Here is a 21,295-nt window from a genome sequence, read left to right on the forward strand (position 1 = left end):
GTTCGAGCCCTCGGGGAACAAGCTGTAAATATCTGTGATAATAACTGGATGGGGTGAGGGAAGTCACAGGATGCCTCCAGTGATCGGCGGAGCTTTTCTTCCTGTTGAATGTTTTCTGTCTCTGTGTAAATGATCGTGTTTACTCTCATCGAAAATGATTATTTAGTGGGAGGAGAGCATCGCCATATAAAGAAGCAAGAGAGATCTTTTGACGCTCACAGGTTTCAAACACACTTGTACGCACGCGCACACACACACACACACACACACACACACACACACACACACACACACACACAATGGATTTACATTTTTCTGTAGTTACTCTGCAGCAGATTAATAGTTTAATGAAGCTGGACCTTCTTGGAGTTACAGCTCAGACTCTAAACAAACATGCCAGGGATAGAATATCCACGATCTGCCTCGCTTTCCTGACTAAGATCTGATGTCACTCAGGAGGGAAAAGGGGGGCCCACTGAGATCCCCTCACTATCTGCTGAGGATGTGAGAGGCTGAGGCTCCTTTTGCACCGCCCACTCCATTTCCCCACAGTCAACAGGAAGACTGGAGGCCAAAGAGAGCAGACACACTCTGCAGGAGAGGAAGGACGTAGAAAGGTCCAGCTGTACATTCAGAACAAAGGAAAACAACCAAGGCAAAGGAATGAGCAAGAATCAGAAAGAAGTGAAGAAAATCCAGACGGTCTATCTGCAGAACTTGGAAAAACTGAACCAGGGGATAAAGCCAGAGAAGAAAAGTTGGAAGCCAAAGGAAGGAGACTTTGCTGTGCAAACAGCGATGGAAAAGCTGCGACAGCCTCCAGCAGCTGGACAAGTAAACAAAAGCTCAGCTCACAGAATCAGCAGAGACCTGACCTGCTCCATCTGCCTGGATCTTTTCAAGCAGCCGGTGTCCTTGCCCTGCGATCACACCTTTTGCCTGGGGTGCATTGAGGGCTACTGGTCAGGTCCCCGGGGCGCCGGGCAGGGGGGCACAGGCTCCTGCCCCCAGTGCAGGAAGGTGTACCCCGGACAGAGCTACAGGCCCAATCGCATTGTCGCCAACATAGTGGAGAGCTACTGTCACGGTCTGGAGGAGAGTGGGCCCGGGGCGCGCCTGCCGGATGTTGGGGTGGCAGAGAGGGCCCCTGCGCCGGTCCCCCGCTGCAGCAGACACAGAGAGGAGCTGAAGCTGTACTGTGAGGAGGACCAGGAGCTGGTGTGTCTGGTGTGCGGCGTCTCCCAGGAGCACAGGAGTCACACCATGATGTGTGTGCAGGAGGCTGAGCAGAAGTACAGGGTGAGTTGACTTTGAGTCGTGCGTCAGGTTCAGCAGAAAGTTTCTGAGACACTCAGTGTAGCAGTAAGGATGATTGGAGATTTAATGATAATCATATTAACTATGGTTTTTGTCTTGTCTCTCCTACTCCAATGGTTGTAATAATGACAACTTCATTTTGCTATATTCTATATATACTGTAGATGACAACAGCGACAATTCATTTAAGAAAAATATTTTCTTTCAGTGTAAAAAACCCCCACACTAGTTCATCTTTTGTGGATGTTGATACTAGTCTCTATACTTGATATACCAGTGCAAATGACTATTTCACATGTGTATGAAGTTTAGGAAGTTTTACCTGCATCTGTTTGTCTTCATCTGTTTGTTCCAAAGAAGAAGAAAAAAACCACTGGTCAACATAGACATTGTCAGTGAATATGAAGTGAGAAGCAGCTCGGCGTGCACTGACGCAGTGATGTTGTGTTTCTGTCCCGTCAGGCGTCCCTGAACAGCTCCATGGATTCCCTCAAAGTTGAGCTCAACATGGCGCTGCAGTGTGACAGAGAAGCTGAGGACGAGGTTAAAAAGCTCAAGGTGAACAAAAACAAAACTAGATTTCAGGATATATATCAACATGCGCACAATGTCGCGCATCGACTGCATCACAATAGTGGTTCAGTTTGTCCCAAAGCATTTTGAAAGAAATGAATTAATCTGCAAAACAAGTGTTGGGGTCTCTCTCATCTCATCACCGTGTTTATGCTTTGTTAAATGTTAAGCGGCCGCTCCCGGTGACAATGTGCATCATCTTTCAGGACCACACCGCCGACCTCAAGCAGCGCATCGAGGCCCAGTTCAGTGACCTGCACCAGTTTCTGTACCAGGAGGAGAAGCTGCTGCAGGTGAAGCTGAAGACGGAGGAGCGGCGGGAGCTGATCCGCCTGGACGAGCACAAGGCCCTGCTGTGCGTGGAGATCTCCCGTCTGCAGGGAGCCGTCCACGAGATCGAGGACAAGCTGAAGGAGCAGGACCCGTTCACTCTGCTGCGGGTAAGTTCAGCTCATGTGAGCGTCATCTGGAAGTTATTAAACAGCATCGTGAGTCGGCTATGGGGACGATTATGGCGAGAAATGCTGAGCTCTTGATTTTCTTTTTCCAAAGCAAGAAGACATAAAAGGTCAATTCTGGGGTTAGTTTATTCATATCATTAGTTCAAAGATGTTTCAGGCTTTTTGTGCCAAAAAAGTTAAACAGGCTCCAACATTAACATTTTAGATTTAAGTTAGCAGGGTGTGACCAGCTTGGCTTTTCCCGTCTACGTTTGTGCAGCCTCCTCGAAGGCCATTAACAGTCAGCTTGCATGTATTGTCTGAGTTATTGCTACTTTTCTAATAACAAAAGACTGGCTCAGACAGGATGTAGGCCAGTGATCTCACCCGTCGATCTGGAGGATAAGGAGTTCAGTTCAGGCACGGGGCCATACTTTGGCTGCAGCTGCGGGACTTTCCCCCCGGCCACAGGGAGATCCCACAGGGTGGGATAGCGTGAGCTCAGACATTGATGTCATGTGGAAAAGGCTTTCTCCTCTTTCAGATACAACAAGACTAATCACCAGTGTCCCTCTTTCTTTTTCCTGTGTTTATCCCCGTGTCTCACGTCAGAGCATCAAACTGCTGCTCCAGAGGTGAGTGTGGGGGGGAGAAAAGCAACTTACATTTTTTGGGGGATAGGATTTGTTTTTATTCTCTTTGTTCATTGTTTCGACTTGGCTTTTGTTGGCAGGCCATCGCTGAAATTTGAGAAACCAGCGTTTACTCCGCCCAGTCTGTGCGAGGGTCGGTTTGCAGGACCACTGCAGTACAGAGTGTGGAAATCCATGAAGGGAAGCATCTACCCAGGTACTTAGAAGTTAAAACTACAGACACTGAACTATACAGAAACTGACAATCTATAAATACATGTCATTAGAGGCCCAGTGTGAATGATTTAGGGGCATATGTAAAGTATGTTAATTACCTGAAACTTAGATTAGTTGTGTTTTCGTTAGGTTAGCCTTCCTCTTCAATGGAGTCCGCCGTGATGCACAGCCATGTTTCTACAGTAGCAGACAAAAAACAAAACACTGACTTAAGAGAGGGCTTTTCTCCTTTCATGTCACCTGAAGGCCACCGTACAATGAAAAAACTAAAATCCTTACCAACTTAAAAAATATATAATTCCAATCGGTAACACACAAATAAATAAGTTTGTTCAACTCAAAGTTAACAAGTTAAGGCAATCGATAACTTCGGGTTGAACAAACTGCTAGATTTCACTGAATCCTGCCTTAATAGATTTTAAACCTTTGTCCTCTCATAATGATCCTGCGCTTTTAGTTCCAGCAGCCATCACTTTTAACTCCAGCACAGCCAACCCTTGGCTCAGCCTGACCTCCTCCCTCACCTGCGTCCGCTACCAGACCTTCAACCACACCGTGCAGGACAACCCCCACAGGTTCAACGCTGCCCTGTCGCTGCTCGGAAGCCAGGGCTTCACCCACGGACGCCACTACTGGGAGATCGAAGTCTACAGCAGCACAGTCTGGACCGTGGGGGTGGCTCGAGAGTCGGTGCCCAGAAAGGGGGTCATCAAAGCCCTCCCCGCCAATGGCTTCTGGACTCTCTCCCTCTCTTACGGGATACAGTACATGGCAGGCACCTCCCCTCCGACTGTCCTGTCCCTGGAGGAGCCGCTGGCCAGGATCGGAGTGTACCTGGACTACAAGAGGGGCCTGGTGTCCTTTTACAACGCAGAGAGCATGACACATCTCTACACCTTCAGGGAGAACTTCACTGAGACGCTGTACCCTTACTTCAATCTGGGCTTCCTGGATAAGGTGCATGAAAATGAGCCTCTCAAAGTTTTCTTACCAAAGATTTAACAAACTGGGGAAAAAGTGGTGACTAAAGGGTAAAAGAAAGAGTCAAACAACAATACCAAAAAAAGAGAAAACATACTTTATAGTGTACAGAATTAGATACATACATATTTGTATTTGTACAACAGTTGATATTAGACCCGTGTCCAACAGAAACACGTTGTTCAGTATGTAGACTGGATCTACTGCCGCACATTTCATTTCAGAGAAGCTGTGCTTTGGTGAAGAATGTGAAACTGTCTGGTTACCTGACTGTTTGAGGTTAAATGTATGTGCTATTGTGGTTATCTTGTTATTAATGCATGATACATTAATACATTCAAGTAAACGCCTTAATCATATGGTTATTTTTGACATTTTTTGAAAATGTACAGTGTCAGTGTGTCATGTTTTTGTTGGTCATATAGTGTCATTATACCATTCTAACAATGTATATGATGCATTCAAAAGCTTTGGAAAACAGAGTTTATAATATTTCTTTTGATGTGGACAATGGTTATAATTTGTGAAATTTACTTTGTATTTGCTGTACAAGTAGAGGAATCTATTGTACCAGCTGCCCACCCTTGACAATCCAAAGCCTGATGCATGTTATGCGGCACCCAATATCACTATTTTAATAAAAGTATTTCTTGAAAATTACACTTTTCCAAAGTGTGCCTATTATTCCAGCATGAAAATAAATATAACATCGCTGTCATTTCATTACATACTGTGTAAGTTGAAGCACTTGTTGTCCAGGCTAGTTTTATACTGTCCACATCACCATGTACGCAGGATTTCCATATGACAAAACATTTGTCATCTGAGGGTGTACTCCAAGAGAAGAGTAAAATAATAAGAATAACTACATGTCAGTGTTGTCCACAGCTGAGGCGAAAGCTACGTGCCCTCTTGCACTTGTAACCACAACCAACAGTGATGTCACGAATGAAACAAATGATACTTTTAGCCTGTGTTAAGTTTCTCCTCGTGGTCAATAAGCAGAATAATTAGTAGAGATATAAAAGCAAAATACTGAACAGACGTGAGCTGCTTTCAGACAGGCACTGAAGACCAAACATTTTTCTGAAATTTTCCTGAGGGGCTGCATCTGAGAACACAAATGTCTGCAAATGTTTCTCTGGACATCTCCTGGAACTTTTCCTGCCGGCACCATTGTAAAATATCCAGAAAATGCCAGAGTGAGCCCATGTTCCGGAAATTTTCCTGCAGTTGTGAACGCGTCTAACAGCAGATCTGGCAGACATTTTGCAAAAGTCCATGTCTGAAAACAGTTTTCAGTCTGAGGTGTTGATTTCCTCCATCATCATGGTGAACTACTGTGTGTTTTCTGCACAGAAACACGAGTTAGTAGAAAAGCAGAAAATGTTTCATGGAAACACGACAGTGGTTTAAAAAATGTTAGGGGGAAAAAAGGAGTTGAAAATATACTTTGAGGTAATGTTAATGTACTGCAAGGAAAATCAAAAACTGAACTAAGGCAATGTAGGGTCAGAAAATTAGATTTGTAAATTGATATAAACAACAAAAAGTGCGTTACATTCTTTGTATGGTCAACTTTTCACCCTCAGACAGTAAAAGTGATATCACTGATGTCATGATTTAAAAAAACAAAAAAACAAGGCAAACTATATCACAATATATACATTTTATATCTCAGCAGTGTTATGACATAATCGTCTCATCACTGGCGACGTGACTGAATACAATCAAAAAAAAGAATCACTTCAAACCTTCATCCTGTGCAGCTACACACTGAGCAAAAGCAAAGATGCAATTTCTCGGCACGGCTTTTACTCTCTCTAGCAGATGTGAATGTGAAGTATGCTGGTTGGTGTTTGCGGTATCAATCCATGCATTCACTCCTCGTCTGGAAAAGGGCGTGTGCGACCAAATGTTAGGGCTGAAGTCTCCATTTAGGTTTGGGGTCGGATTAGAGAGTCACTTGCTTGCGTGTAACGTGTCCTGGAACTTCGTGCTGGTGTAGCGTACGTGGAAGCCCTTTTTATTGATGCTGTCATCCGAGTGAAACTTTAAAACGACGGCGTCTCCAGCTGAATAGACCTCTTCTGGGGCCTAGCGGGGAAAGAAAAGGGATGTTTTTTTTGGGTCTAGGCAGCGTTTAGCACACAAGACTGATATTTTTAGCCTTACCCCGGATCCGCAATATCGTCCCAGCCTGGGAGACTTGACGTCCGCGCCGTCATACAGCTCCACGTAATCATACCCGCAGTCGGCCTCCTCCTCGATCTCAAACACTTGGAAGATGATCTCCACTCCGTAACCCTTCTCAGCAGTGACCACCCACAGACAGTCAGAGCCCCCGGGATAGTTGTTATCTCCGAACTGTGCATGGGAGTACAGGTCTTTTGTCTTGACCTCAGCTTTAAGGCTCCCTCCACATCCTGGGAATCCACAACCACAAAATTAGAGGGATCAAAAAGAGGAACTCATAAAAGTGAGGAAAGAATGCACTTTTCCAAACACGACAGACAAATAAACCATACTTGAAATGCCACATTTTTTGGGAGTCTATTCTTTCCCCAAAGAACCTTTTTCATGGATTTCCTGATTTTTTTTTTGGGGGGGGGGGGGGGGGGGGGGGGGGAACAGTAACTCCACAGCTGCTTCTCCCACCTGCTCTGTATGAAACCTCAAAGCCTCGTTTCTGCACGGAGTTGTCTGAGAAGAACTGCAGGAACATTTTGTTGCCACTAGAAACGACCGGAGGAGGCTTCTTGGTGCCGCAGAAGCGCCCCAGGCTCTGCGCGCGGACGTCTCGCCCGTCGTAGATCTCCAGATGGTCGTAAGCACACTCCAGATGAGCCTCCATGTCGATCTCATTGAAGACCTGGAAAACAAAGAATGGCCGCGATAACGCGCTCACAGCTTTTATAGTCTTCACTTTGGATCTTAACTGAAATGTTTAAATGAAAAGAAACATCCGTCGACGTACGAGTTTGATCCGATGGCCTGGGGTTGTGGTCAGTGACCAGGTGCAGGCCTTCTTGCTGGGATATTTGTCAGGCCAGTTGGGGCTGCTGATTATGCCCGACACACTGTTTACAACATGATCACAGCCGGCTGGAAAAAAAAAAGAAGCAGAACAGAACAAAGAGAGTTACATCCTCTGCGACTTTTTTAACTTCATCATGGAGCTTTTCAACACTCAAACAAACATGCACAGGATTTTAGCTTTCTCATCAGTTTCCACCGGGACTAAAAGTGACTAGATGACTTCCCTGTGGTGTTGTGAAATTATCCACAAGACCATTTACATCAATCTAATGTGCCCCAGCCCCAGGTTGGCGCAGCAGAGGTGGCAGAGGACAAAGTTATCATCTCTCAATGGACTGGGTGCAAGTCTGAACTTGGTGGAATCGCTGCAATTTCACCTGAATTCCTGCAGCAAGAGTAACATCCCTAACCCCAACGTTAACTGAGACAGACAATGAAGAAGAAAACAGGAAGAGGGGCATTTTTAATCGTTGCTGTATCTCCCACATTGAAACTCTCACACAATACAAAGATTCAGGCGATAAAAGTTAAATTTTTGGAGCGATGAGCCAGAAATCGAGAGGCGTCTCACCCTCATCCCGCTTCCAACCGGCTGTAACTAAGCAGTTACCATCACAACGGCACCCATTGACCGCAGCTGAACACACACACACACACACACACACACACACACACACACAAACACACACCTGATTCGGATCAGCTGCTGAGACTGTGCTAACACATTAAGGCACAGAAACACACAGAAACACACAGATAAACGGAGACACACACACACACACAAAGACACACACACAAAGACACAAAGACACAAACACACACACACACACACACACACACACACACACACACACACACACACACACACACACACACACACACACACACACACACACACACACACACACACACACACACACACACACACACACACACACACACACACACACACAGAGACACACACACACACACTCTTACCAACATACCAGCAGCTTAGCAACCCCCATAACAACAAGTTTAAATCTGCGCCGGTCGGCCGAGCCTCAGGCATGCCGCCATGAGGATCCAAAGTCATGTCAAACAGCAATATGGCTATCTCTGCTCGATTGTTGTGTCTATGTGATCAAACAACATAATCACGATCATGACCGCATAGGCATCCAAAATGAGCCAAATAAACAACAACCCAAAAAACAGTGGATTGCAGGAAATAGGATTTTCCACTCGTCTTCTTGTAATTTGGGCGAACTGACCCTTTAAACAACGCAGGCGAGTGACAGCCGAGACGCGTACTGTACCTTCCTTGCAGTCGTGCCTGTTATCATGAAGCATGAAGCCCCCGCGACACTGACAGCTGTAGCTTCCGAAGGTGTTCACACACTCATGCTGGCAGCCTCCGTTGTCTTTGGAGCACTCATCAATATCTGTCGACATTTAAAACAATCATTTTAATTCAGAATTAATTTGCACAACGTGTGGACCTGTCACAATAGGCTGCAGAAAACTTTCAGAACACGGTGAGTAAAATTCTTCGCATTTTAGGATCTGTGAAGACACACAAGTCTTTTGTTTTCTTCAAGTGGGAAGAATCTGCTGAATGAAACACAGACAAGCCTGGACCATACCTCAGCATCTCCTTATGTTAAGTATCCACAAAACAAAAAATGAATAACTGCAGCTTTTTGAATTTAAAAGTGCTGGTTCAGCGTGGATGGAAATCTGACCTGGAGTGAAAAAGATGTCAGATATATCCACACAAGTGGGGATAAATAAATATGAATAAATAAACGCAATAGCAACTTTTAATGTTAAATGAAAAAGACAAGTAGTTAAAAAAATTCAACTGTTTAGACTGTTAACTGTCAGGTTGACAGTATTCTCTAAAGTTGGCAGATTAGAATAATGCAAATAACGCAAAAATATTAATGTGAATAGGAATGTGAAAGCGGACAGGGAGCTTTCAGGTTGTGTAAAATTCAATCTAAGCGTCAAAAATGCATTCAAACCTCACTGTTTCATTCTGGTGGTAGAAACTGAAGACGGCTGCCTACACTGTCCTTGCAGTGGGAAGATGGGTTTGCACTTCTCACTGTCCTACATCTGGACAATCGTCTGTGTTTCCCCAAATAATCCCTCAGTATTTTCTTCCTCAATAGTTCCCTAAACGCTCGACTCTTCCAAGACTCACCAGAGAAGAAGTGAGCCTTGAAGCCCCTCTTGGACACGGTGTTGTCTGACTTGAACTCAATCCTCATGTTGTTGTGTTGGGAGGTGATGACCTCGGGTTTCTCTGCTCCACAGAACTTCCCGTGAAGCGCCGAGTCTGAACTCAGGCCGCTGCGCACGTCCACGTAATCATATTTACACACCTGATGGCAAACACTGGAAGATTTGACTTACTACCAAGGACCAGAGAAGCAACTCGGCAGAAATATATTACCTACTGTATCACAAACAAATCACTGAGACTGTGAACTCACATCATTCCCTTCGGTCTCAAACACATCGAACACCAGCGTGATGCGATACTGAATGGGTGCCACCAGCTGCCACACGCAGTTCTTGTTGGGTGGGTACTCCTTGGGCCAGCCGGGGGTGGTGAGCGAGCCGTTCAGCATGGTGATGAACCCACCGCAGGCAGCTGCTGGTGGGAGAAAGCAGTGATTTTAGTGGTAGGAGTGGGAATCAAAAACACTTAGCATAAGATAAATTACGTGGCCCATGTGTGGATTTGTGAGTTCTGAAGTTGTTTTCTCAAATCATTTCACTGCACTAAAGGGAGTGAGACCGCTGCCAAGGCTGAGCACTCATCCATCTATATGCGGTTTCACTGAACATTTGCGTTCCCATCTCCATTTGACCTAAAGATTTTTTTAAACGTAGTGAAGATATGACCCAAAATGTAAAGTTTTGCCATATATCGCAATGGAAGAGTCCTGGGGTCCTGGATCCAGATCTGGAATCACCTGTTGCCATGACTGTGACCTATTGATAACATCTTCATGCAAATCCATAACTTTTTGACTAATCAACAAAAAAACAGACAATACATATATACATATATACATATATATATATATATATATTAACATATTATGTTAAATAATAATATTACCTCCTTGGTAGAGGTAATTACAGGCTGTTGGACAAAGTAATGTCCAGAAATATAGTGAAAAACATGTCAAAGCAAGGTAAATTTAAATTGTGGTACTGAACAAATCAAGTAGGTGACTCAGAGAAAAGTTGCAGCGTGGGAGTGGTGCCCTCTTGTGGGGAGAGAGGGAACTACCAGGGAATAATCTTTAACCAAAAGAGATGGGATGACTTTGTTTAAACACTGAGTACTTATACTAACAGCTCTCTAGAAGTAAATCAACACAACACGTAAGATGGCACATTTAACTTTCAGAATTTGTCAATCATGTTGATACCTCTTTTTCTTTTTCTTTTTTTTTTACTTTATTGTGTAAGTCAATGCTTCACAGCTGCGGCTCTCATGACCGTCTGACAGAAGTCATTACACAAGTTTTTTGTTGTCGCAGCCAGGAACTCAACGCAGCAGATCCTGAACCTCTCTCCTCAGGTGGATGCTGAGGTGGAGATGGGGCTTTTGGAATTCTACGCGAACAGCGGCGCATGTGCAGTAGTAGTACTACCACAGATAGGAGAAATATATGTTTTCAGTTGGAGGAGTATGCCGTGTGAGTCTTACAGCAGACTCCAGTTGACGCTTAGCTTTCAGGCTTTGTTTCTTTTTTGTTGAAGGTGGATCACTCTGATGCCGGGTGTGTGTATGATGTCGTTTGTGCGTATTCGTGCTCTGCACTCACTCTCACAGCTGCGTCTGTCAGCTGCCAGCTCATATCCAGGCTCGCAGGCACATCTGTAGCTGCCCAGCGTGTTCAGACAGCGCTGCTCGCAGTGGCCGTTGTCGGGTAGGGAGCACTCGTCCATCTCTGGCAAAGACAATAAAGAAGAAAAAAAAATGCATCACTTTCTTAAAAAAAAAAAAAAAAAAAAAGTCTTTCTCATTGCTGGCAGCCAAAATGACGTGCTAACCTTTAAAAAAGTTGGCTGCGAACCCAGCTTTGTTGATGGATCCGTCCGATACAAACTTCAGCCAGAGCTGGTTGGAGCTGCTTTTGATGTCGTCTGGTTTGTCATAGCCACAGAAATGGCCGAGCAGCGGGCTGTTGTCTGAGCTGCCGTCCCTCACCTCCACGTAGTCGTAGGCACAGCTGTCGTGTCTCTCAGTCTGCAGTCGAAGCAGGCACAGTGACGTTCACAGAGGGACATTACAGTAGATTGTCTGCACCCCTTTTGCCCTCGAAGGACAGGGCAGCGGCAAATATTAAAAGATGCAGTGTACCTGAGTGAATGAAGTGGCTAAGACCTCAATCCTCAAGTCCGAAACTGACTCATGACATGGAAACAACCGATGAAATAAAATGCAAATACAGTAAAATAACCATGATCATGTTACTTGCAGTGCTTGATACTGTCGCTACAGTCTTACCGGTAACAATAAAGGTGATTTTACCTCAAACGACTGGAACGAGAGGCCGACGTTGAAACCCTCTGCCACTGTGATTTTCCACACGCACACTTTATTGGACAGGTAGTCGTCAGGGTAATTGGGAGACTGGATCTGGCCACTGTCCCGCTTCACCTCTCCCCCACAGATGGCTTTGCAGGAGGTGAGAAGTGAGATTAATGGCAGTTCGGTTCACCCAGAGACTCTCTCTCTCTGTTTCTACCTACAGTTTTTCACACTACAAAGTGAAATCAAATGGACAATTCACACGAGCTGTGTGTGTTGAAGAGGACGTACCTTCATAAACGGCTGAAACGCCTTTGCCCACCCAACTGCTGCTGCTCCTGAACTCAATCCACAGTTGACTGTCAGTAGAGACGATTGGATCAGGAAGCGTGTCTCCACAGAAACGGCCTGCCGACGCACGCGAGGAAATGATGACACTGCCTGTCAGTGGCTACTTTGTATGAAACTGTACCAGGTCAATGGAGGAGAAGATCTACACCTTTCAGTGGAGCCTTCCTCCAGAACCCGTCTCGGACCTCCACGTGGTCGTACCAACACAGGTGACTCCTGAAGAGATCCATGGAGGTGAAATTCAGAACAATCTGTGAGAAAGGTGAGGGAAGAAGAGACAGGCGGAGGCTGGGTGTTTACAAGACACTGAGAAGAAATGTGACACTTTAAGCCTGACGTAGAGACGAAGAGCCACTGCAGACTGGTTGTATTATGTGAAGCAACTGTTGTTGAAGCATCCAACAGTAACCAGTGTTATTTGCATGTATATTTCTGCACTGCTGTACAGTTATACATGCAAATAGGCTGGAAAATTGATTTGTTAACCAATGCACCTTATTGATAGTACAATCAACTGTGACATTAATCTCAATAGGAAATGTAAACGTGGTTCTCTGTCGATGTTAGGTCCTTTCTTATGTTGGCTCGTTCCCGTTTGTCCCATAGGGTCTTTGAATTTTAATCCGTGAGATATTCATAAAGTATATTTTTTTCCACCCTTCTACCGAGGTAATACTTTTAACTTCACTGTCTTTGTTCACCTTCTCTCCCGGAGTGACAGAAATCCTCCAGACACAGTGAGCGTACGCCGAGTACCCGTTGGGGAAACCGGGAGAAGAAAAGTTCCCAGCGCTCTCCTGCAGGTTGTCGCCACACCCTGTCGCGACGACACACCATAAAAAATGAACATGACTGTGATATCGAAGGTTTAACTTAAGTTAATGCAAGTGTCATGAGACAAAATATTACTGGCTTTGAAAATAATAAAGTCTTATTGTTACACTTTACAGATATGATCACGATTGATGACTACATTTTCTACACACCAAATGTATCTTACTTGCACATTTGTAGAGTTTGCGGGCTTGTGAAATATCCCCTTTACTAAGCCTGGTCCTCTGTCCAATGGGCGGCCTGGCTCCGTTGACATCATAACGGGGCAAGATCGTATCTAAGAAGATCCCTCTGTTTGGGACGAATCACAAAAGTGAGCAGTTCGTTCTCAAAAGAAGATCAAACCATCTTACGTAGCAATCCTCCTCTAACTACACTGATGTGCAGCGTGGTTCTAGCGGAGAGACTGATTTGAGCACAGTTGTTTTCTTTTTAGATCCGACTCCCGTTCAGCACCTTGATACTTTATTGATTCTGATAATCTCTCACTGGGTTTTTGAGCTCTCGCTTGCTCAGTTCCCATGGTGATGCGCCCATGAATGACAGGCATGTGCAAACAGAAGCGCCCTGAATGGGGCCTTTCGCCGGTGCCAGCCGGCTCAGTGGAGCCCACTCCTGAATGCCAGAGAAAAAGGCCACTCCAGCCCAAATTGTTCAACAAAGCCTGGACTGCCAGGCCTTTATTTAGCTTGGCTTGCCTCCATGACCCAGACCAGCAAAGCAGTGATAGAGGCATAAAAAAAAGAGCACAGAGAGGAGCAACGGGGCAACAACAACATGCACGAGACAGAAATGAAAAGGAGACTAGTGTGAAACCATCCCTGTGACACTGAGGGACCGAATCCCTGATGCTTCCTCTGGAGCTTGTTTAGCAGAGCTGAACACAGGGACAAACACCGGGTCAGTGTAGTGGCTCAACTGACAATGCAGCATGATATCAGTGGGATTTGGGAGCTATTTTTTTATGTGGTTTGGGATGGATTCAATGTTGGCTTCTTCTCAAACTCGACATTTCACAAATGTAGGAGTTTAATAACTGTTTAAACATGTCAGAATAAAGGTTGAGACGCAGGCTGGCGCACTGTGTGATGAAAGTTACAAATGTACCGAAGAGGTGGACAGAGTGAATCACCAGTGAGCAACCATTAGGCTCTTGAGCAAGGCATTTATTCCATAATTGCCCCAGTGGAGCGGTTAAATGGCTTATGAAGGAGTAGAGTTAGAAATAAATTCTCAGGAACTCACGAGCGAGAAATAAAAATGATGAAATCCATGCACTCCCTCTAATTAACAGACCATAAAAGTGTGAACGATCACAAAGCCTCATACACCAACCTGGAAAATGTATTCCTTGCGTAATGCATGATGCTGCCAAAGTCGTATACTTCCCCGAGCGAGTCGACCTCGCCTGGTTCCATCTTCAGGAAGTTGTACTCCTGTCCTGTTCACACACAGACAGTCACTGCATCAAATTCAGAGGAAAACATCTTTCGTTCACACTCCGTTCATGTCAACACACATGCAGGAGCAGTACCTTGCTGGATGTTGTCTCTGATGATGCTGACATGCTCGTCGCGGTCCGGACGAGTGTGTTCGTGCCAGAAGCCGATCACGTGGCCGAGCTCATGCACCACAATGCCAAACTTATCGCAGTTCTTCCCTATGGAGATGGCCTGGGGACCACCGCCTCGCCTCCCCACGTAGGAACAACACCTGCAGGGGGCGACACTGTTCAGTGGCCACGTCCTGCTGTACCAGCAGAACAAACACTGACTCGTGACTGCTTGTGGAAATTAAAGATTATGCAATTTTGGATTCTCAGAAGTCGTTTATTACAATTCCAGGCAGCTTCTCAACGGTGCCACTTATTTCTGCATGTTGTATTAGTCAGTTTGCTGACTCTTGCTTGTGGGCTTGGTACATCGTGAGAGCATTACAGTTGGATGGGGTTTTTGGGGCCATTTGGAGGCAGTGAAAACAAGTTGCAAACACTGAAATATGATTACCTTATTAAGGTGATTTGGTGAACTTGTTAGCAAACTGTAACGTATTTACAAACCCAGCACAGACAGTGACAACATAAACCATCTGGTATTTGTAAGTTTTTTTTAAATTTCTTCATTTTATACTGAAAACTGAGCTAAAAGATGTTTCAGTGCTCTGGAGAGCTGCAGAGTAAGGTCACTGGATCCGTCTCTATGAGCAAATTCCCTAGAAAAAACATCATTTGATCAGTGTTAATGTAAAACTACTGACCATAGCAGCTTTAATGGCATCACCCTGTATCACCCTGTGAGGATAATGTAAAACAGACTTGATGATTCCTGTGATGAACAATAAAGTCTGAATATAAGAAAGGTCCTAGCGTGTGAGAATTGATGTTTCTTCAGGATTTCTTAAAAAAACATTCAATGAGCCTCCAACTCACCCACATGGCCGGTAGGTGAAAACAATGTAGCTCTCTTCAGTCGTCCTCTCGGTGAACGTTACACAAGTGTGTTTCTCCCAGTGACGCATCGCCTGGCGGAAAATGGCTCGCTGACTGCCTGAAAGGAAACTCTGAATTTGAGTCTGACGGCTGCGAGATGTCGAAAAAAACCACACATCTGCAGCAGGGACACGCTGTCTGCACAGCGCGGCAGACAGACAAACTCCTCCGTAAGAGCAGATGAAAGATCTATCGTTCAAATTCAGAACACTCACCACTAAAATTCCCACTGATCATATACGGTATAATGCCGTCCGGCCACACTCGCTCAGGTCTGGAGGTGGCCGCCCTCCTCAGGCGATGGAGGATCCGGTTCGCGGCTCTTTTACCCCTGATACTCTCATTGGAGGTGGAGCCGTTAACTGTAACACAATGGGGGAGTTGTATTGATTAAGGGTCCGTTCAAATATTCACAGAGTAATAAACTCAGTCTTGCTCTGACACCTGAGTCTGTGTGGTTGGTCTGGACTCTGAGCTGCTCTCGGTCACTGTTGGGGGCCTCTTTGAACATGTGGAGGTCCTCTTCATCCAGAGCGATGTCTCCCCAAAAGGCAGCTGGGACAGACAGAGGAACACACAGAGAACCAGGAAACTGGAATTAACTTGAAAAATGAAACAATAAACGCAAGATGAAAGCCAGTATTTCAACACATATATACGTGTGGATATTAGTGACATTAAGTGAACGTGACAATGTATTTCTGTGCAGAACACTTTGACATTTCGAGAAATTCTGTCTTGCCAAGAGTTAGATGAGAGAATCCACACGACTCTGGTGACTGTGTGACTGATGCAGCCTGCAGATGGTTAGCTTAGCTTAGCGTAAAGATTGGAAATGGAGGGGGAAAGTTTATTAATCTGTCTAAAGGTAACGACATTTGCCAGGAAAGTAAGTTTTCCTGTTTCCAGTCTTCATTCTACATGAAGCCAACCGTCTCCTGGCTGCAGCTTCGTGTTTAATTGACAGATATTAGAGGAGGTATCAGTCCTCTCATCTAATTGGCAAAGAAGCAACATACACCATTCTCAGTTCCTTTAAGTTCAGTGTTTTGGAGACACACAAGATTTAATTTGAAGAAACATTGATGTCAATCATCAAGCGGCACGCATCAACTTGGAGCCGACACGATTGCAAGATCAACACATCTCGCATGATAACCGTGCTCTCTCTGGGTCTGTAGGCGCGGTTCATTGCTCCGTACTGGCAGAGGCAGTTCCACAGATTTCTCCGAACACCAGTGTCACACTGCTGGAATTCGCAGTGTTGACAAACAGCCACAAGCAATGTGGCGTCATAAACGTACAGTATCAGCATTTTGTACACTGGCTGCTCTATTGTTACATAAGCAGGGTTGGGTTTTTTTTATGAATGGCCTGCAGATGATGAATGCAAATCATGTCCCATTCAGATTTAAGCTCCATTTTGAATTTAGCCCAAATGTATGTACAGTAATACAAACAGTGAACCTGCTCAAATTCAAAATTCTGAACATCCTAACAAAGATCTTTCATGCCTGATAAGAAATAACAGATTGTTTAACACCTTTTCTACTTTAAGGACTAGACCTATTTCTCTACCTGTCAAATCCACAGTTATTCACTTGTGACCAACCAGCTGGAACCTGATCATCCACTATGCATGCCAATTAATTTCTGTTTTGCAAGTGTCATGCAGCATAGAGTTCCACACATTGACCAACAGCCTTTTGTGAGAGGCCCAAAGTAATTCCTGATCATGTTTTGCAAAGTGATACTAGTGCCATGCTTCACCTTATCTACAGCTGCATAAAATGCCAAGTGTGAACAGCAACGCACACCAGAACGGTCGCAGAATCATTTTTTAACACACCCACTGACGGAGACGTCACAGACCAAGGTGAGGATTTTTTTAAAACAACATCATCCCCTGTATCTATGACCGCTGCTTTGCTGTGTGTCCCTTTTACAAACAAAAGATGCATTTCTGCGGGACACCAGTCAGCAGTGCAGCACAGAGAGTGGAAGTTACACACGGTGAAAGTTGCAGCTTGAAAGCTGGGGTGGCTGTGCAACACGGCTGAGAAAGATGGTTCATTTTAAATGATAGATAATTCAACCTCAGCTGCAGAGATTCTGTTCTGTTCGAGAAATTCAAAAGAAATCAAAAGCAGGGATTATGTTGGTGACAGAAAAGTAGACCTAAATCAAGTTGCCAGCTCCAGCAGACCATCAACTTCCCTCCTGAAATACAAAGTCAATTTATTTCTATGAGGCATTACAATGTCGACGCTTTCATTTCACATCCTCTCACGTGCGTTGCAATGATGCTTCTTGAATGAGTGACAGCGCGCACATGATTCAAAGCGTCCTTCCTGAAACATGTTCCCCCGTCTACGGGACTGACGTTTTGTTTCCATCAGTTTAAAACACACACGTTGCATTAATCAGCATCCCCCCGTTGTCCTAGTCAAGTTGAACCAGCTCACTAAAAGTCTTTGCCGTTAAATACCTCATTTAGCCTTGTGATGTAACAGCCTTTTGAAAGTACAAATGAAAAGACATAGCAGGCCCTGTGTCGGCCTTTGAAGAGAATTCACTCATGCAAAGGGTGACTGTAAATGACTGTCACCCCTGCAGTGTGCACCCCAGGCCCTGAAGCCAAAGGGATTTCACCGGCGTCTGGCCAAGAACGGCCCTGGCACGGCCTCAATGACCTCCGGTCTCCAGGCAACTGCCTCGGAGAAGGAGAACGGTGTGTTTTGGACGTTTCAGAAGTCACAAGTGAAAAAAAGGAACCCCCGACCAGCTGGAGGCCCCCTGATGAACAAAGTTACAGTTTAATACGTTTGATGATGGGAGAGAAAAAAGTTGTATTTTCTTTTTTTCACGTGAGAGGGCTCATAACAAAGGTACATTACACCTACTGTGCCGTTGAATTTGTATTTATAATGAATGTTTTATCATCAGTACCTTGTATCTTCATATATATATATGTATATATATATATATATATATATATATATATATATATATCTGTTATCAATACAGTGTTATACTGAAAGCCCCCCCATAATATATGAATATATTCTACTTATGCAAAACATGATTTGCTTTAAAAAAAACAAAACTGTATAATCTCCTTAATCAGCAGTGGAATGTGTCTGAGTACTTTATCTAAGTCCTTTACTTGTACTTGACTACTTTCATTTTAAGCTACTTTATATTCTACAGTATTTCACAGACAACTATTGTACTTTTCAAAGATCAATTATTCGCGTACAAAACATGCGACCTGTTCATAAAATATGATGCCTTGCTGACAAGATATTAAAATAATCTTCATCTCAACCAACTAAACTGTTGGGACAGTAGAATGCATTAGTAGAAAAAATATTCAATAAAGAAAAAAAAAAAAAAAGAGGCCAATCTGTCACCTAATGAGTGCTAATGTTCTCTACTGTACTTATCAATGTAATATGTACAGTATTTTCATAGTTTGGTATTGACACTTATGCTTAAACTTAAATTTGGAAATCAGTTGTGCAGTTGAATAAAGATGATTGTTCCCATCCAATGTTACAACGCGCTTGTTTGACATACACATCCAAGATTAAACAGAGTCACAATGAAAGAATCAAATATGAACATTTTGACAATGAAATTGTGAGTTTGCAGTAACAGGTGCCCCCTATATCATGTCCACACCGTGTCATAAACTGGAACTGCTCTGCATCAATCTGATCCGCACCTTTATCAATGAAAACTGTGGGTGAAATTATGAACAATAGTAAAACTGTTGAGCTACATGTTCCCTTCTCCAGTATTCCCACTTTACACTTCTACCCCACTATATTTCTGACGCCAATATATATTTTTGGACAGGTTTAGTTTACATACATATGTACATTTTGTTATAAAACACATGGCCTGCTTATACTTTTGATGAAGTACATGTTTATGTGTAAAATAAAACTAACAATGCATGACCTTTACTGGTGATAGGTTGTTGATTTTATTGTGTCCAATTAGTACCAATCCTATGTTCCTAATGTAATTGATTCACAGTAACTGTTAATCATCAATAAAATCATAATGTTATTTCTTGCACCTAAATATGAAGCTTACATTTGCATCTGCACATTGGAGAACTACATTTCTGGACTAAACTTAAAAAAAAAGGTTTAACGAACATTAATGGAAATCATAATTATAAGTGTGATAATAATGAATCAATAAATTGAGGTGATAGTACTGTACCAGCTTTGCAAGGATCTTTGTAGTCGATTGCATCACCGAGGTCGGTGAAACGAGCGTCCTCCAACTGCCCATCAACCGCCAGAGGAGCGCGCAGAGCGCACAGCAGCAGCAGGAGTGTGGCCGGTCGCAGCGACATCACTTCTGGTCGAATATCCAGGGAGAGATAAAGGCTTAGCGGGCGGTCCCGAAGTTAAAGGGAAAAGAAAAAGGTGGCCAAAAGTATAATATAATGCTGGATTAATATACACGCCGCGCTGGTGTCCTCACGTCTCCATGGCGCTGCGGTGATCCACTGACATGCAGCAGGGCGCGCGCAGCAGAGCGCACACGGTTCACAGCCAAACACACTCATCCACGCGGCTGAGGCGCTTCACCTGGACTCAGATTCGTCACACACATTTGCACACGAGGAGAAAGTAAGTGTACCAAACCTCGTCTTTTCTAATCTAATCTTGTCTTCCCCCATAGCTTTTGTTTTCTTTCTCTCTGTTTCTAAGAGATTAGCCTCAATACTAGTTTGAATTTTGTTGGACCCACAACAGGGACACAAAGAATATCGCTGCAATGTGTAGCTCCATGTCACGTAATGTTTACGTGCACTCTGAAAGAATTAATTCACATTAACTTTCTTCATGAATGACTCTTAAATTCCACCAATTGAAATGATCAGGTTAATAAAGTATAGGCTTGTCCCCCCCCCCAAAAAAAATCCAGTTTCTCTGCAGGCTGACGCATCAATCTATTTGAGGCAGAGTCGGTTCTTTGACCAGATGCACCACCTGCAGGCTGCTGGATCAAATCCACAAATGCTGCAACTTACTGAATCAATACAGGAGCTGACATATGCTCTAAGTTCAGCATGTGCAAAGATGATTCACGTTCATTCTCCATCAGCAGTGTGCCACGAGTCCATCTGCGGATGCCACGTTTAAACCAATGTAAACTGCTGCATTATGTCGTTTAATTAGAACAAAATAAAAAGTGATGAATCTTGCTTTCTGCTCCTAATTTGCTTCCCTTACAAAGAAATACATTGATGGTGAGAGAAAGATTCAGTCCTTCATTAATTGCTTTTCATGCTGACAATGTGTCTGGTGTGATTTCACCATCTTGGGAAAGACACTCATTTGCTTTCTTGCTGCGAGTTAGAGAAAGATATCACTCATCTTTACAATTCCAGGTTGCTAAGCATTAACATTGAGAACAGGGGGAAACCGACTGCTTCTGTGCCTTCCACCACCTCCAAAGCTCACTTAACATGCTGCACCCCATAAATCTCATCTTACTTTTTGCACACAAAATATGTGTAATAGTTCCAAAAATGTCAAACTCGTCCCTTTAAAATGAAAGGATCTTGTGAAAGGATCTTGTGACACATGCAGTCCTGCCAGCACAAAGCAAAGGCCTCAAGTTTGTATGACGGGCCTTGTGCTTCACCATGTTCCTACAGGTTTCGTGCTTCTGCTATGGTTTTCTCATGTGCACTTGTGTCACTTTTCATGAATCATGCAGGCTACAGCCACTGTTGGTCCTGTCCGAGGATTCTGACACTCACTCAGGAGGGAGAGTTCGATATGTGTGTCTGGTATGTTGGCTCCTGCACGGCTCTCACTCACTCTCCGGCCTA

At 44.2% G+C, this 21,295-nt stretch overlaps 2 protein-coding genes across 3 annotated transcripts; one reads left to right on the forward strand and one right to left on the reverse strand.

Annotated features, from left to right (window-relative positions):
* The first annotated feature begins 512 nt into the window (after window positions 1-512).
* Window positions 513-4,840, forward strand: trim69 (tripartite motif containing 69). Its single transcript, XM_047329363.1, has 6 exons — window positions 513-1,299; window positions 1,780-1,875; window positions 2,097-2,330; window positions 2,943-2,965; window positions 3,064-3,179; window positions 3,657-4,840. Exons 1-6 carry the CDS (start codon window positions 664-666, stop codon window positions 4,199-4,201), a joined length of 1,650 nt encoding a protein of 549 aa, XP_047185319.1. The 5' UTR covers window positions 513-663; the 3' UTR covers window positions 4,202-4,840.
* Window positions 4,262-20,066, reverse strand: LOC118284608 (bone morphogenetic protein 1-like). Of its 2 annotated transcripts, none has more exons than XM_035607447.2 (20): window positions 19,669-20,066; window positions 15,877-15,987; window positions 15,648-15,794; window positions 15,373-15,490; window positions 14,479-14,657; window positions 14,280-14,385; window positions 13,111-13,235; window positions 12,812-12,927; window positions 12,259-12,361; window positions 12,051-12,167; window positions 11,760-11,905; window positions 11,279-11,474; window positions 11,050-11,175; window positions 9,700-9,860; window positions 9,408-9,588; window positions 8,518-8,643; window positions 7,158-7,285; window positions 6,839-7,052; window positions 6,356-6,606; window positions 4,262-6,277 (listed from the first exon to the last, which is right to left on the reverse strand). In XM_035607447.2, exons 1-20 carry the CDS (start codon window positions 19,802-19,804, stop codon window positions 6,143-6,145), a joined length of 2,922 nt encoding a protein of 973 aa, XP_035463340.1. In that variant the 5' UTR covers window positions 19,805-20,066; the 3' UTR covers window positions 4,262-6,142. The 2 variants fall into 2 exon arrangements, with proteins under 2 accessions (XP_035463340.1, XP_035463338.1); XM_035607445.2 differs by having other exon boundaries at window positions 9,700-9,863.
* Between the last annotated feature and the right edge of the window lie 1,229 nt (window positions 20,067-21,295).

This window comes from Scophthalmus maximus, chromosome 20, assembly GCF_022379125.1.
Source record: "Scophthalmus maximus strain ysfricsl-2021 chromosome 20, ASM2237912v1, whole genome shotgun sequence".
Taxonomy (NCBI): Eukaryota; Metazoa; Chordata; class Actinopteri; order Pleuronectiformes; family Scophthalmidae; genus Scophthalmus; species Scophthalmus maximus.

What these genes read in the sequence shown, in the direction of transcription:
- LOC118284608 (XM_035607445.2), bottom strand. Translation starts at nt 19,804, where the DNA reads ATGTCGCTGCGACCGGCCACACTCCTGCTGCTGCTGTGCGCTCTGCGC. An exon ending in CAAACTCTACAAATGTGCAA is followed by an intron (nt 12,928 to 13,110) that starts GTAAGATACATT and finishes TCGTCGCGACAG; the next exon opens with GGTGTGGCGACAACCTGCAG. An exon ending in TCTCGTTCCAGTCGTTTGAG is followed by an intron (nt 11,475 to 11,759) that starts GTAAAATCACCT and finishes CTTCGACTGCAG; the next exon opens with ACTGAGAGACACGACAGCTG.
- trim69 (XM_047329363.1), top strand. Translation starts at nt 664, where the DNA reads ATGAGCAAGAATCAGAAAGAAGTGAAGAAAATCCAGACGGTCTATCTG. An exon ending in ACCCGTTCACTCTGCTGCGG is followed by an intron (nt 2,331 to 2,942) that starts GTAAGTTCAGCT and finishes GTCTCACGTCAG; the next exon opens with AGCATCAAACTGCTGCTCCA. An exon ending in ATCAAACTGCTGCTCCAGAG is followed by an intron (nt 2,966 to 3,063) that starts GTGAGTGTGGGG and finishes TTTTGTTGGCAG; the next exon opens with GCCATCGCTGAAATTTGAGA.